The sequence below is a fragment of the Monodelphis domestica genome, chromosome 7 (assembly GCF_027887165.1).
Source record: "Monodelphis domestica isolate mMonDom1 chromosome 7, mMonDom1.pri, whole genome shotgun sequence".
NCBI lineage: Eukaryota > Metazoa > Chordata > Mammalia > Didelphimorphia > Didelphidae > Monodelphis > Monodelphis domestica.
This window is the reverse complement of record NC_077233.1, coordinates 146,842,430-146,857,918: the sequence shown is the minus strand read 5'-3', so window position 1 is coordinate 146,857,918 and position 15,489 is coordinate 146,842,430. Positions and strand designations below refer to the sequence as shown.

The window sequence follows — 15,489 nt, the reverse complement described above, 5'->3', positions numbered from 1 at the left end:
TTCTCAGGTGCTTGTGGAGCAAGCTGGCTACTAATCCTTTGATTAAATAAGCATGAACTTTGCCCAATGTTGTGCCAAGTACCCCTTTGGCACATGGGCTATAGGTTTGCCACCATGGCTATAGATTACAGGCTATAGCTGTTAAATTAAAAGGTCATTTCTCTTAAGGAGTTAGGAAAGGAACTAGAATCCTAAAGTTCTGATTCTAGATGAACTTGAAATGGCTGTATATTGATTCCTGCACAATGTTTTAAAATTTTTTTTCTGCCTTAGAATCAATAGTATGTATGTATTAGTTGTAAGGCAGAAGAGTGAAATGGGCTTGGCAGGGTAAGTGATTTGCCTAGGATCACACAGTTTCTGAGGCCATTTTTGAACTTGGGACCTCCTGCCTTTTAATCCACTGAGTTACCCAGCTGCCTCTCACAATACATTGAACTCTTTGGTTTCCCAATATTCTTCACTCTGCTCAGCTTATATACATCACTTTGGAGTATGCAAGGCCTACACTTCATCTATTGTATATTTTTTACATCAAGAAGCCAGGAAAAGAACCACATTAAAATGTAATGGGGAAATGCCTGACATGTTTTTCTAAGTCAATATGCAACCCACCTTGATATCACTACTTTAGATAAATAGCTAGAGGACCAGGGCCATCCATCCCCTGCCACAGGTCCACTTCACTACAGCTTTACTAGAAGCATGTGCTTGCCCAAATAACATCTGGCTTAGGGCATAAATTAGGTGTATTTAGAATCTCGGAGCAGGAGATGGGTAAGGGCATATGTTTGATTAAATGGGGAAAAAAGCTTGTGCTGGCAAAAAACTCAGAATACTTCTTGGGACAAAAAAAGAAGAGTAAAGAACAGGCCACAGGAAGATGGAGGCAACAATCCTGACACCAAAATTTTTTATTGTATTAGATCACTATAGAGGGTGGGGCCTAGGGCCCTTACTGCACAGCTTGCTCGTTGGTGCCACTTCCAGAGTCTTGAGGCTTCATGACATCTGGGAGCTCTGGGGGACTGGAGAAAGACTCAATGCGCAATGTTTCAAATGCATCATCTGTGGAGTGGGAGAGAGAAACTTACTGGTTTGGTCCAGAGTAGTTGAAAGACTTTACTTGCCTCATTTTATTATTCCCTGGGGTAACTTGAATGGGCTATTATATTCTTTTTAATAAACCCTTTACCTTCTATATATTGGTTCTAGGGCACAAGAACAGTAAAGGCTAGGCAATGGGGAGTGGGGTGGGTATCAAGTGACCTGCCCAGGGTCAGAGCTAGAAAGTATCAGTCCATATTTGAACCCAGGACCTCCCTGTTCTCTGGGCCAGCTACTCTGAACCACTTAAGTTGACCTCTACCCCTTAAACTTACCTGATTACTCCCACCATGCCTTTCTTTCCTCACTATCTACAAATCACTTGATATCTGTGCCACTATTTAGTACTTCAGTAGAGGTCTACCTCTAGGATATGGTTTCATTATTATTCTCCATACCAGTGCAGATAGTTTTCTATATTTGCAGTAACCAACAAATTCATGACTCAAGTTTAGTGATGAATCTCTCAACTTAGTAGGATAGTTCTCACATAAGTCTACAGCCCACAAACTAGTTTGTTTTGACAATTTGACTTGTCAGAACTATACTGGCAAGAATTCAGGGTTATCCTCCACACCACAAGGAGGCATCATGCAGGATTTTAATGGAGATGGTTCTCATAACAGTTTTATCTGCTTCACTGGACTGTCAAGCCTCTTGGCATCCACCCCTGGCTTAGCACAGATTTTTGGGCCAGTGCTTATGGACTGACAACTATGACTAAATGAACTTTGTTAGTAGGCAGATTTGATAACTACATTCTGAAACCTAGAGCCCAACTAGGCAGTAGTAGCTCTATACAATATCACCAAACCATTATTGTAACCCCAGGCATGTCCTTTTAGACAACATTATTGATCTCGGCCTTAAGAGTTGTCGAAAAAAGCACTTCGTAAATTTCATATGGGAAATGTTAATATAGGCAACATTATAGTCTATCACATCACTGCATTTTGAGGCCAGAGTGCTGTGCTGCCTTCTCCCTGTAGTAAGGGCAACCTAAAACTTGTTTTCCTGTAGTTCCCTGAACATTAGCCACAGCCATTGGAGTGGTGAGTTTGTGAGCAAAATCCTCCTTACAGCACAGAAGTATGAAGTCTCCTGGCCCCTTACCATAATGTCATCCACATGCCCAAGAAAAATGCAGTATGTGTTGAGAGATACAGCTTTATGTGTATTTCAGAGCTGTACAGTCTCACTGTTAACAAAAGTTCTAATTCACACCCTAATTTCCAGCTAGAACTTTGTATTCTAGGTTATATAACTACCCAAATACTCCCATTTTTTTTTTCTGGTCCTCTTTCCCTACCTGCTCGAAAGGCTAGCCCCACAGTTGCTGGAGCTTGAGGCCTGGCTGTTTGACTTGTGAAGCCACATTCACCCAAGGTCTTACTGTCATCCAGCAGCTGGTCATCCTGGGAAAAGAAAAGCGATGGGGAGATCCTAAGAGTAGATCAGGGATAAGACTGATGACAGCACGTGTGGCCCTATGGCATTCCTTTCTGGATGGGATGCGTTTTAGAGAACACTCCTGCCAGGAGAGGTAGGTCTTCTGGTATGGCAGGAAGAGAAAATGGCGTATTAACATGGTGAGAATGGTGGATACTTAAGATATGGTACTATGATTGTTCCCACTGGGCATAAAGTTCATGGACTGACTTGCCTAGGGTCTTAAAGAAGCTAATTAGTAGCAGAAATGAGGTCTGAATTCAGGTCTCTTAATTATTCCAAATATAGAATTTCTAATTTCTATAATTCCAAAACACCATGCAGTTTCTTAATCAGGTGATGCCAATCAGTAGTGTTGGTCAAAGTGAAGATGACCACAGGGCAGACTAATTATAAATCATGAAAAGAAACAGCTAGCTCTGAGATGGGGCAGGAAGGACCACGATCTTTTCTCCTCAGGGTACAAAAGGAAATGAAACTTAGTGCTGTGCAAGACAGCTGGTTTGAGGTTACCCAATAAAATCTTTAGTAAATAAAGCCTCTGCTTTAAGTGGCATTAAGGATATGGGACATGAGAAAATACTGAGTTGAAATAACCCTTCTACCTTCTCTCTAAAGGAAAATGTGTGGAGATCTTGGTTCTGGCATTCCAGCTAAAAGAGGATGATAAGGTTCCACTCAAGAGGGAGGTTCAGATTTAGAACTGAAGCTCGACCTTGGAGACCCTCTAATCAACTTCGCCCCCTCATTTTACAATTAGGAAAACTGAATCTGAAAAAAGTTAAGTGACTTGTCCAAGGTCACACAATACTTGCCAGAAATTGGATTTTTGAATCTAGTTATTTAATTTCCAAACGGAGCGTTCCACGACAAAACAAGGATGGGCAGAGAGGAACAGAGGTGTGGGTATGTAGGGAGGGGGGGAGGGCGGCCGATAGCCGGACCGCAAACCTTATAGAGCCGCTGCTCATCTGGGGGCCTCTTGAGGATTCCTTCCACGATGCGCTTCAGCTCATATACTGTGCTCGATTCCTTCGCATCTGTGAAGATGGTTGTCTTGTGGCGCCGGATCATTAGGAACACATCCTGGGGGCCGGGGGCTGGAATGAGTCTTCTCCGACTCAGATAGCCCCGGACGCATTCAAGCCCCTCTCCCTCCAACTCAGGTCAGAGCTGGGCCTTCTTCACACATCCCCAGGTTTCCCATTCCTATGCCCCGATCCTAGCCCAGTTCCCCATCTCATCCCCAAGCCGGCCCGGACCCCCTAGCCTCCAAGCCCCCAGCCCGACCCCTCCCCTCGGGGCGCCCCTTCCTTCTCTTCCTCCTCACTTACCATCTCGGCGTCTACCTTCCCTCCCCCCCCAATCAACTGCCCGGCGCAGTCTCAGTCCGCCCCAATCCCGGGATGCTTTGAGCATGCGTCAGCGGAAGTTATATACCGGGAGGATGCGTGCGCGTGCTCGCACATCCTCCCCTTTCCGTGCGTCGCTGCCGCCATCTTAGTAAGGGTTTGTACTATAAATAGCAGTCCCGTGTTGCTCCAAGATGACTATATTGGTAGATTGGTTCTTTCGGATGAACTAGGAAGCCAGGAGGGGAAAGCAGCAAAGGATTTCGAAGGCACAAGGCAAATGCCATCTTGGTAAAGGTAGAAATGATGCCGCCATGTTGTTAAGGTCCCGGAGCAGGGAGGAAACAATGCGACGGCGAGGCCATCTTACTGAGGTCGCAGCGGGGCTTTGGGGGTGGTGACCTAAATATCGCTGGGCCGGTGCTAAAACCCCAACAGGATGAAATAGGCTGAGAATGCCCCTTCCTTACTGGTTAAGCTACTTTTGTGGGAGTGAGGGAATACAGACCCTTTATATTGACATTTAAAAGTCGAAGCTACGTTTTACGTAAAGGAAAAAAATACCTAACAATGGAAAGGGCCTTCTCCTGAAGTGTTCGAAATGAGGCCGGCTGACCACCTGAAATAGTTTGTAGAGGAAGGGATATATTTGGTGGGATATAGTATACAACGTGTTTATCAGATCTTGGACGAGCGACAGCCTGTCGCAAAAGGCTTCCAAAAGTAACCATATTGAGAAGGTCTGTCATTCCAGGGATTCTGCTTCCTTAGTAGTAGTCAAAGACTTTCTGATCGCCATGATGAGAAGGTCATTCTGGGACCTGTCCAAGCTTCCATTTTGGGATAGTTTCCCACAGGTTAACTCAAACATTCCTGAATCGAAGGCTTCCCAAAGTGGGGCAGAGGAAAGAGGAGAGTAGGAAGAAATCCTGAAAGTCAGAGCTGCTTCACGGAAAGGGAAACCAATTTAATACTAAACCGAAGGGATTGAAATCAGACAGACAGGAACTTCCTATTGTAAATGTGTGCTGAGAACTAAATATGAGGCAGGCCATGAATTACATATCTTAAAAAATATCCTCATCCCCCTTCCTCTCAATCTGGGTGTCTCTGGGCCTCTCTCAGTCTCTTGTCTTGTCAACGTGGAAATCTAGACATCCCCAGTTTATTTAGTAGGGAGGTAGAAACCCCAGGTTTTGACCTTGTCACAGGAGAGTTTCCCCCTGAGGGAAGGTCCCACTTCACCAGACAATGGACATCCTGGTAATTTGGGTGGCCATCATAAAGTCAATCAACTGTCCCTCTCACTCTAAGCCTCCAGGTCATCTAGAATGGTATATAGGTTCCCCATGTTCTTTTGTTCCTCGGAGTTCATCCCAGTGGCCAGAGTTCAATCCTCAGTGGCCAGAGTTCAATCCTCAGAATCGTGGGGAGCGAGCAGCTCTGTTATCTAGGTCTATTAGTGCTGAACCCCTTTTGCCCTTGATGAGAGTGATTTTGACTATTTAATAGTTATGTTTTTTCTAGTTAACAGACTCTTGTCTAAATTATTAGTCTATCTCTTGAATCTGTTTTCTCTTTTTGTCTTTCTGGGGCACTTTTCTATCTCTTGTTTTAGCTTTTGGCTAGTCTCTTGTCTCTCTTCTTCCTGTAGTCTTTTGTCTATGAATTTTTTCTTCTGTCTCTTAAAATTCTTGGTTTTTCTGATCTCTCATTTCTCAGTTTCTGAATCCTTTGGTCTCTAATCTATTTTCTCCTTTCTCTATTTCTTTGCCCTCTCATTGTATAGAGGTTTTCTTTTTCCACTGTTCCTTGAAGATCACCAAGGGGCTGGTTCTTCCAGTGGCTCCTTTCCCTAAACATTTCACCTGAGTCCTCCCCCATCCACAACAAGCCCAGGCTGCCTCTTCTGGGAATCCTCTATTACAACACCCAAGAAATAGATACAACAAGTCTTCTTGAGCATGAAAACTGAGGTACATTAAGCATTCACTTTTCTCATTCATTTCCTGGAAGGATGTCTTAGCTTGACCCCTTGCAGGCTTATAAAATATTCACGAGGGGCAGGCTTTTGACTTTATGGGGCCTCCATTTTACTGAGGAGAAAATGAAGCCCAGGGAGGGAAAATGATTTGCCCAATGAATCCTTGGCAAAGTGGGAATTCTGTAGGGTCTTCTGGCTCACAATCCAGGTCTTGCATTCCTGCCTCCTCTTCTTCAGCTGCTTCCCCCTCTCCCTTTTGCTTTGCTCTCTAATGACAGCTGCATCTCCTCTGCCACTCGTTGGAGTAGAGAGACAACTGGTAGGATTGGTTCCTGGCTGGGGCCCAGAAGACTTTCTGTTAATCTTTCCCCTGGCATCTTTACTAGAGAGAGATGGAGGAGTTAGATACTGAAGCGCTATCTTTATCTCACCCTAGTTGGGGGAGATGTATGGACAGGACAGGGATACCCAAGTCTCTAGGGTTATACTCAGGGCAGAGGAAAGGTCCTTTGACAGTGAAAGATACTTGAGAGGAATTTGGAAAAGGATTTGGATGTGTGTGGGGCACAGTGGGAGGAGGGCTAGCAGGGGAAGCAGCAGCTGGTGAGGAGGAATTCAGCAGCAGCTGGCAAGGCTCCACAGGATCAGAAGGAAGCTGGTGAGGTGGAGACCACGAGTCTGTATGTTAGCAGCACTCCGGACTGTGATGTTATAGAAGCCCAGCTTTATCTCTGTTGCTTTACTCTGGATCCAGGCCCCATAGGCAGAGACAAGGGTGTAGACACCTGGTTTTTGGGGTTGGGCACAGCCAATGCCCCAACTTACAATTCCTACCAGGAACCAGGAGTCCAGATAGGGACACACCAAGGGGCCACCAGAGTCACCCTGAGGTAAGAAAGACAATTGATTAGTTTAGGCTTGATTAAGAATATGTTTTCTTAGTTTTTCTCCAAGCCCATGTTCTCCAGGACATTACTGATTGCCCCCCTCCCCCCACCCTCCCACCGCAGGCCAATATAAGCTATACAATCTCTTGCAAGTCTCAGTTGCACAAATTTGAGAACAGGAAGGGCCCTCAGATACCACTGAGTCCTTTTACCTGAGAGGATGAAATTGACTTGGTAAAAGTCACATGGTAAGTGGCAAAGCCAGGTATAAAAATTAGGTCTCGACTCAAATTAGGGTTCTTTCTAATTTATTCATAATTACCATCCTAAAGTGATATGAATAGGGTTTAGTCTGACAGCAGAAAGAGCCCAAGCTTGGAGTCTGAAGACCTGGGGTTTGGAGTCTTGTCATTAATTCACTTATAACCTTCATTAGGCAAATCTGGTTCTGTGCCTCAGGTTCTCTGTAAAATTTTGGGGTTGGTCTAAGTTAGAAATTTTTAACCTAGGTCTTTAAACTTAAAAAAAAAAAGTCGATAGTAGTCAGGCCCAGAGAGGGGAGGACCTGGGTTTAAATCTGGCCTCAGACACTTCCTGGCTGTGTGATCCTGGCACACTTCCTGGCAAGTCACTTAACCCCCATTGCCTAGCCCTTAACACTCTTCTGCCTTGGAACCAATACACAGTATTGAATCCAAGACGTAAGGGTAAGGGTTAAAAAAAAATTTGATAGCTTCAATTCAGTATAACTAGGTTTGGGGTAATTGTGTGATTTATACATTTAAAAAGATATTCTGAGAAAGGATGAAATGACTTTTTTACGAATTGCTAAAGGGGTCCCATGACACAAAATAAGGTTAACAATCCTTGAACTAGTGATGATTCCAGTTTCCCTTTCAGCTTTGACATAGCATGATTTTAAAATAATTTTCTCTCAGGGTCTTCTGAATCTCTCCTTCTCCCCCTAAAAGAGGCAATAATTGTATGAGACCATGATTATCCAATCCAACTGACATCTATGCCCTTACCTGACAGGCATCCACACCCCCTTCCGGATAGCCAGCACAGATCATTTCATTGGTGATCTGGTGCTGATGATTGTTTAAGATCTTGTCACACTTCTTGGCATCAATCAGTGGCAGCGTTGCTTCCTGAAGGGTGTATGGTGGGGACAGCTGGACTGGGGAATGGGGGAGAGAGCAGAGATATTTTATTTATGGGAAGAGCTGAACCCCAGTCCCTCTGTTCTTTGTGGGAGGGCAGGAAGAAGATTCTGAACTCAGCCAGGTATAAACACCCCTTTATGAACTGCTTTTCTGATGTTCAGTGAGCTGTGAGCTAAGTAAACAGTGTCAAAATTACTGTAAGTTCTCCATCTATGACTCCGTGTGTGAGTATGAAGCAAGAAACCTGGATTCTAGTCCTACCTCTGCCACTTAACAGCTTTTTTGACCTTGGGCAAGTCTCTCTCTCTTTGAGCCTATTTCCCTATTTTTAAAATGAAGAGACTAGATTTTTATAGTCACATCTAGTGATTAGATTTTTAATATAGGTTAGACTACAAATGATTAATTCTAGATGACTATGAGTCTAGATTCTTTATCTTTTAACTCATGGCCCTTTGCAATCTAGCCTCAATCTAATCCTCCTATCTTATTTGTGGTACAATAATAAAGTGATGGACCTAGAGGCAGGAGGATTTGGCTTCAAATACAACCTGGGGTATCTCAGAAGCTTGTTGTGAGCATCAAATAAGATAATGTTTGTAACACACTTTACAAAAGCCTAGAGGACTATATGAGTATCATCTATCATTGTTTTCTGACACAAATCACTGCTAGGTGAGCATTCCAGGTTTTTCTCCAGTTCTTGACTGGCCTTCAACCCTCCACTGGCACCCCCACCGCCACCGCCACCCCAGTTCCTCTTAGAGCCTTCCTTGATCACTCCCAGTCCCTAGCAATGTCTACTTCCGTTGAACTTCTATGTTGCTAATGAGTCATTTTAGACATATCTGACTCTTCATGACCGCATTTAATGTTTTTCTTGGCAAAAATACAGGAGTAGTTTGCCATTTGCTTCTTCACTAATTTTACAGATGAGGAAACTGAGCCCATCAGGGTTAAGTGATTTGCCTAGGATCACACAGCTACTAAGTTTCTGAGACTGGATTTGAACTCGGGGAAGATTCCCAACCCAGCACTCTATCCATTGTGCCATCTGGCTGCCCTTTTAACTTCAAAAGATAGTATTTAAGAGACAATACATTTGCTTTTAACACCAATTTAGATATCCTATTCAACTTCACAGCTTATATGCTCCTGAGAACCAGAAGGACTGGGACAATATCTTGACTTCCCAGTAGCACCTAACAAGGTCTGGATTAAAACTTGGTGAATTGAAAATTTCCATTTTTATTTTCTTGTGATAAGATGATCTTCTTTCTCTTAGACTGAAGGAAGTTATGCTTCAGCCAAAGCAGGAGAATGTTTGGGGTATTTCTCCTTTGGTTTCTGTTCTGCATCAGTCTTGGAGATGATGGTGTGGGGAGATCCACAGGAGAGAGAGAGAAAAGAAGCTGGTAACAGGGAAGAGTTCAAGAGGAGGACAGGATTTTTTCTTAGATTAAGGACATCAGGCATGGCCATATTTAGATGTGGGCAAAAATCTCAATTCCTAATCTTAGTAGTTAGGGGTAAGTCACTCTTTCTGAGCCTTAGTTTCTCAGTTTACATTTTCACTACTTCCCTTATAAGGTTGTTGAGAGGAAAGCATTTTTGTAAAGGTTAAAGTGTTATAGAAATCTAAGGTATCACTATTAAATAGTAAATATTAAATAAGCACAGTCAGAAATCATTTAGAGATCACCTGCTTTTTGAAATTATCTAGGATCCCTTCTACTCATTCCTTGGACAACTATTGACTGAAATGCTGAATCTCCCAGCAGAGGCTGGGCAGGAGAGCTTCACCTGGATCTGGGAAGAAGCTTCATCAGAGTCCCTTTCCCTCCCCACCCCCCCCCCCCAGTAGGGTTGCTCACCTCCCTCCTTTATGTTCCCCCATCCTGTCACAGAGCAGCTCACATTGGTGTAAAAGGGGTTGTGGGCCTTGGGGAGACAGGCAGGCAGAATCCATGGGGAGAAGCTGAGAGGCTGCGCCAACTTCACAAGGGCGATGTCCCCCCGAGAGCCGTCTGACCCGGAATAGTCTGGGTGCAGGATCACCTTGCTCAAAGGACTTGAGATTGACTGTTTTGGGCTGGAGAAGAGCTGAAGTTCCCCGAGGACTACCTGGAACTGGGGCAACTTGACAGGCCTGTAAAGGGGTGGGGATGGGAGTAGGGGGGAAATTGTTGGGACAGGACTAGGAGTGTGCTGGGGGAGGGGAACCCCAGGTCCAGCACGATGGTAAGCTTTGCAGGAAATCCTAAAACATGATCCGGATTAGCCTTTTTCCTGAAAGTTACCCCAAATGTACATGAGCACCCTAGTGTCAGGAGACAACTTTCCTTCTAACTGTCCTTGAAGGCCAGGCACCCTGGGGAATTAGGAAGGACGCCATGACTTGTTTATATATTGATTTGGTAGGAGGAAGTTATGACTGACTAGTTCCATTAATCCCCAACGGTTTCCACAATTGTTACTGCTCCTGTTGTAGCTTTCCTGTAGAGCCATAACTAGAGCAGGGTAACTGGAGTTTTGCCCCAGGCCACAATAATTGGCCAGGCCACAATAACAAAAATTTATACTTGGATTCTAGCTTCCAGGCTAAACCTTGTCCTGGGGTGGCAGTTTTCCCAGGAGCACCCTCACACAGATCTCTACCCAGCATTTGAGGATGAGGATCCAGTTTATCCCATCAGCTGCTTTTGGCTACTTGTCCTCTGTGCCAGAATTAGTAGCTCTGCTTCCTCTTCCCCTCTAACCCCCAAATGACTGGAGGGATGGCTGATTTTGAAGTAAGAAGAAACCAAATTATAACTAAAGTCATAAAAATTTCTATTTCTTTAGAAATATTCAAAGCAATCTGGATTATCTATCTACATGTTGCCCAGAGATGTTAATATGTTTTTCACCTGTCACTGATCTTTCCCCTAGCCCAGGGTGCAATAACTTGGCCACATATCTACTTCTGGGGGAGATGCAAATATCTTAGAGGAGGGAGAATGACAGTAGAAAGAGCAGGGGAATGGAAGTGAGGAAACCTGAGTTCTAGTTCCAGCTGTCAGTAATTGGATGTGACAATGTGACAATGGGTAGAGCAATTTTTCCCCTCCTGGGCTTTGGTTTGGGGCACAGCTGTGTCGTCTGGGAACTGGATCAGAGGGATTGGGGAGATGAAGTTGTTGATACAGTTGGGGCTTGGATAGGGTCATAAGCCTGGGGGGAAGGGATGATTAATTGGATGGGAAGGGGCCTGGTCACTCACGGGGGAAAGCAGTGGGCAGCTGTGAGAGCCCAGCTATGGGAAATGAGAGTTGCCCCACAGATGTGGGCATGGTTGCGTCTCAGACTAGCCTGCCATGGCCAAGCCCCTTCATAGGCTTTTTTGCCTCCAACGATGCGCCCATTCACCTGGTTCTTCAGGATTGACTGACCACAACCTAAACAGAGAAGGCAGACTTGGGACCAAGGCCTGGATATCTTTGGGGTTCTGCCTTCCCCAGTTTGCCCAGTGGCCTCCAATGCTCCCTAGAATCTCTACACTTTCCCTTTAATTCCTCCCCAGTAACAACCCAAACTCTCTTCATTTAAAAAAAAAGAAAAACAAACCCTTACTTTTTTTCTTAGAATCAATACTAAGTATTACTTGCAAGGCAGAAGAGTGTAAAGGCTAGATAATTGAGGTTAAGTGACTTGCCCTGGGTCACATAGCTAGGGCATATTTGAACTCGGGACCTCCCACCTAGGCTTGCTATCCAGTGAACCACCTTGCTGCCCCAATATCCCCTTCTGTCCTCCACTTTACTTCTCCTTGTCTACAGTGGCTTACCTGAATTTGTCCAATGATCTTTTTCTGGGAAAGGAAAGGCAGGAACTGTGGAGAGAGACCTTGAGCTAGTTCATGATTAATTAACTTGGCTGCCTATTAGGGAATCCAGCTGGGCTGCTGGGGACCTGGCTCTGCTTTCTTCTACCCTTTTTCTTCCTTTATCTGTCCCTCAGTCTCTCCTCTCCAGTTCCTTCCCCCAAGTCTTACCTAGATGCCCCAGAATTTCCTCTAGATCCTCCATCAGCACACTCTGGTCCTCAGTCTCTATTTCCTGCCTCCCCCTTTCTGCCCCCCAATCTCCAGCCCTATAGATCATCCCTTGCTTTTCCTTGGACTGATTTCTCAGTGGTTCAGGGGGCATAATTTTCTCAGAGATTTTTGTGCGATGAGAACTGATCTCTGAATAGATAGAAGGAAGCATAGGACTCTAGGACCCTGGATCAAAGGGAACCTTTTGGAGCAGGTTTGTTCTCAATCTATACCCAGGAGAAGCAGGGTAAGACAGCCAGATAATGGAGTGATCTTAGGGTTGTCCTCAGGACTACTAGGGCTGGGGTACAAGATAGTTGGGTGCTGAGGACAGATCCCTGCATCTTAGAATCAGGGTTAGAGGATAGGGCACCGAGGCCTGGGAGAGGATAGGGAACCTGATCCTCTAGGGGCAATTGAAGAGGGAGGAAAAGAGTAACAGGGAGGGATGCTTGAGTCCTATGGACAGGTAGTTTGGGGCCAGGACTTCTATTTCAAGGACTCACCCGTTGTCGTGGGCAGTAACAGCAACGGCAGGAGCCAGGCAGTTCCCAGTTGCTTCATGTCCCTTACTGGGCCTTGGGGTGGTGGGCAGAATGCCAGGGTTCCACAGCTCCTGTCCCTTTGTCCCCAGGGCCGGGGGAAAGGCAGAAGTGGGCAGGTCCTTAGAGTTATTGACTCCACCCCCTTGGACCTCCCCTGTGCCACCACTCTAGCTTGGGTGCTTCCTTGACCTCACATCTGGTGTGTGGATGTGTTTCCCTCTCGAAACTTGTTCCCCTACCAAGAACTTCCTGCTCTACTGGCCAGTATCAGCTAAATCAACAAGTTGTGGTTTTGATTTTTGATTGGAGTGGAGTGGAGGAAGCCAACTATCCCACTCCCAAGCTGCTTGCCTGTACTCAGTCCAGCCACCACTAGCATTTTGACCCAGGCATTGTTGCCCACAGTCCATATTAAACTTTATGTGCAGGGACTGTTGGGGATATAGTCTCAAGTGATAGAATTTTATAGCTGTAGGGAAAGAGGCAGTTGAGTGCTGAGAACTTTTGGCCTGTGACTCAGGCATGATTGAGGACTGGGAGGACCCAGGAGACACAGGGACAAGCATATTCAAATATAAATATATATAGTGGGGTGGGAAATTTCCTCAAGTGCTTATCCTTATTTCTCCCTTTCACAAATAGGAAGATATCTCCATTCTTTACCTCTGCTTAGTCATCTCCCACTCAGTTTTTGACCCCTTACAATATGACTTCTGACCCCACTGATAGATTGAAATTGTTTTCTCCAAGACCACCAAAAAATATCTTACTTGCCAAGCTTTCTAAGTCCTCATCCTTTTTGACCTCCACAGCATTTGACACTGTTACCGTCATCCTCCCTGTCTGGCTGCTCCTTCCCAGTGTTCTGTGCAGGGTCGGTATCTATGTTCTGACCTCTATTTTGTGCTGTGGTAAAATACACCCAAGTTTCTAATAGGGTCTTGTCCTAAGAATGGGAGGCTCAAACTTCCATTCAACCCAGAAATATGAAAGAGCTTTATTTAAAGAACAAGAAGTTTTTTCTTAAGATAGTACAATAGTCTAGCCTGGTGAAATGGCCTCTTTGTAGCATAGCCTCCCCACTGGTGGAATAACCTATGGGCTGATGGAATAGTCCAATAGCTCTGGAGGTGTGGATTACAGTTTGTATATTTATTGTGGATCTGGGGGCTTGTCACCTCCCATTTCTGGTAAATCTCCACCTTTTTCCCAGAATGGTTCACTCCTTTGGTGTTCTGGAGCATTATATGTGGAAAACCCCAGAAAATGAGCCTTGAGAAGGTAGGTCTAAATCCAGGTAGAGGTGTGGTTTTGGGCCTGACATATCATGGGTAAGGAAACTTAGGGATATCAGAAAGGGAATAAGGAGCATGAACAAATTTGGAGGAGTTCCCCTGGACTGCCAGAGCCCTTTGTGCACATGTCCCATGTTTCCCCTTTATCAAAGAGGGGAACACAGGGAGGACATAGTACAGTGGATAACCACTGTAGGTAATTAGTAATATCTAATGGTAACTAGATAATACAGATTTCACAATTTATACTTAACTAGTGCTAACTAGTAAGAAATACAAGATTTCAGAACACTAAGATGCCACTTCTATCGCTGCCCTATATCATTAGGCCTGGCTCTATCTACTGAGTTACCATAGTTGCCCCAAACTGATTTATTTTTACATTACATTTATTTTTAAAATTATCATACTTTTTTCCTCTACCAAGTGGTCCATTCTTTGTTAGTAAATAAAAACAAAGAGAAAACAGCTCAGCAAAATCAAGAAAAACTCATGATAGTATGCACAATATTACCTAAGCAGAGTATATATGTAGATACTCTTGGGCACATATATGGACACATGCAGCTATATGTTGGCATACAGGTACACACATTGATAATACAACAACATGCTCAGAATACATGCAAAAACCTATAGCCTGAAGAAGGAGAAGAAATCTAAAGGATTAAATGCTGACACAAGGAAGTTGAAATAAAATTCTCTGGAGAGAAAGAGAGGGACAAATGATGTGACAAGGAACAACAATAAGTAAGCATTTATTATTTACTTACTATGTGTGAGGCACTGTGCTGGACACTAGAGATAAGACAAAAAAAGAAGCTTCCTGACTTCAAGGAGTTTACATTCTAAATAGTGAAATGACACTTGCAAGATGTGCCACACATGTGAGATATCCTCTGATGACTGCTTGGGGCCCATGATTCTGCAAAACAAATAGGAGTTTAAAAAAAAAAAAGGATCAGCATAAGATTTGAGTCAGAGAGCACTGCAAATTCTGCCCTACTTCAGCACCAAAGGGTGGTCTCCTAGCCTGATGACTGAATAATCTGAAAAGTTATTTGTTAGTGAATAAACAAACCTCTGGCTCCATCAGAAGAATCAGAGACACTGGAACCTGGGGGAGGGAGGAAAAGAGATGGAGAGGGGAAGAATGAAAGTGAGAAGGAAAGGGGGGAAGAGGAGAGAAGGCAGAGAGAATAAGTATGAAGGCAAGCAGAGAAAAGGATAGGAGAAAGGACAAGCAGGGACCAGGAAGTTCAGTCTAGCCATCTTGGACCAGAACCAGGAAATTAAACTAGATGGAGACAGGGATTAAATAAGAGATAGCAGGAACCATGCATGGGCTTTTTAAGTCACATTCAGCCCCTAAACTGAGTTATATTGCTGTTCTGGCCCTAGGAAGGTTGGTCTAGGGGATATTGATTCTCTGAATAGGCTTCATACTCCTTTTGTGACCTTCAAGACCCCTGGCTTGAGAGTGAGTGACTGTAGACATGGAGGCAGTGAAAATAGTACTGGCAGTCAGAAGCTCTGGTTTTAATTCTGTCTACCATAGATTATTTGTAACTTTGGGCAAGTCTTTTCTCTGTTTTCCTCCAAAATGAGGGAAATGGAGTTACTATATGA

General features: G+C 44.4%; 2 protein-coding genes across 2 annotated transcripts; both read right to left on the bottom strand.

Moving 5' to 3' along the window:
• Positions 1-896: 896 nt before the first annotated feature.
• Positions 897-4,014, bottom strand: ELOB (elongin B). The gene is made up of 4 exons (XM_001371533.4): positions 3,891-4,014; positions 3,508-3,642; positions 2,417-2,522; positions 897-1,068 (listed from the first exon to the last, which is right to left on the bottom strand). The coding sequence occupies exons 1-4, from the start codon at positions 3,891-3,893 to the stop codon at positions 956-958; spliced, it is 357 nt and encodes a 118-aa protein (XP_001371570.2). The 5' UTR covers positions 3,894-4,014; the 3' UTR covers positions 897-955.
• An 840-nt stretch (positions 4,015-4,854) lies between these two features.
• Positions 4,855-12,896, bottom strand: LOC100018359 (serine protease 33-like). Its single transcript, XM_007499154.3, has 6 exons — positions 12,527-12,896; positions 11,772-11,816; positions 11,208-11,382; positions 9,820-10,094; positions 7,808-7,959; positions 4,855-6,777 (listed from the first exon to the last, which is right to left on the bottom strand). Exons 1-6 carry the CDS (start codon positions 12,582-12,584, stop codon positions 6,508-6,510), a joined length of 975 nt encoding a protein of 324 aa, XP_007499216.1. The 5' UTR covers positions 12,585-12,896; the 3' UTR covers positions 4,855-6,507.
• Between the last annotated feature and the right edge of the window lie 2,593 nt (positions 12,897-15,489).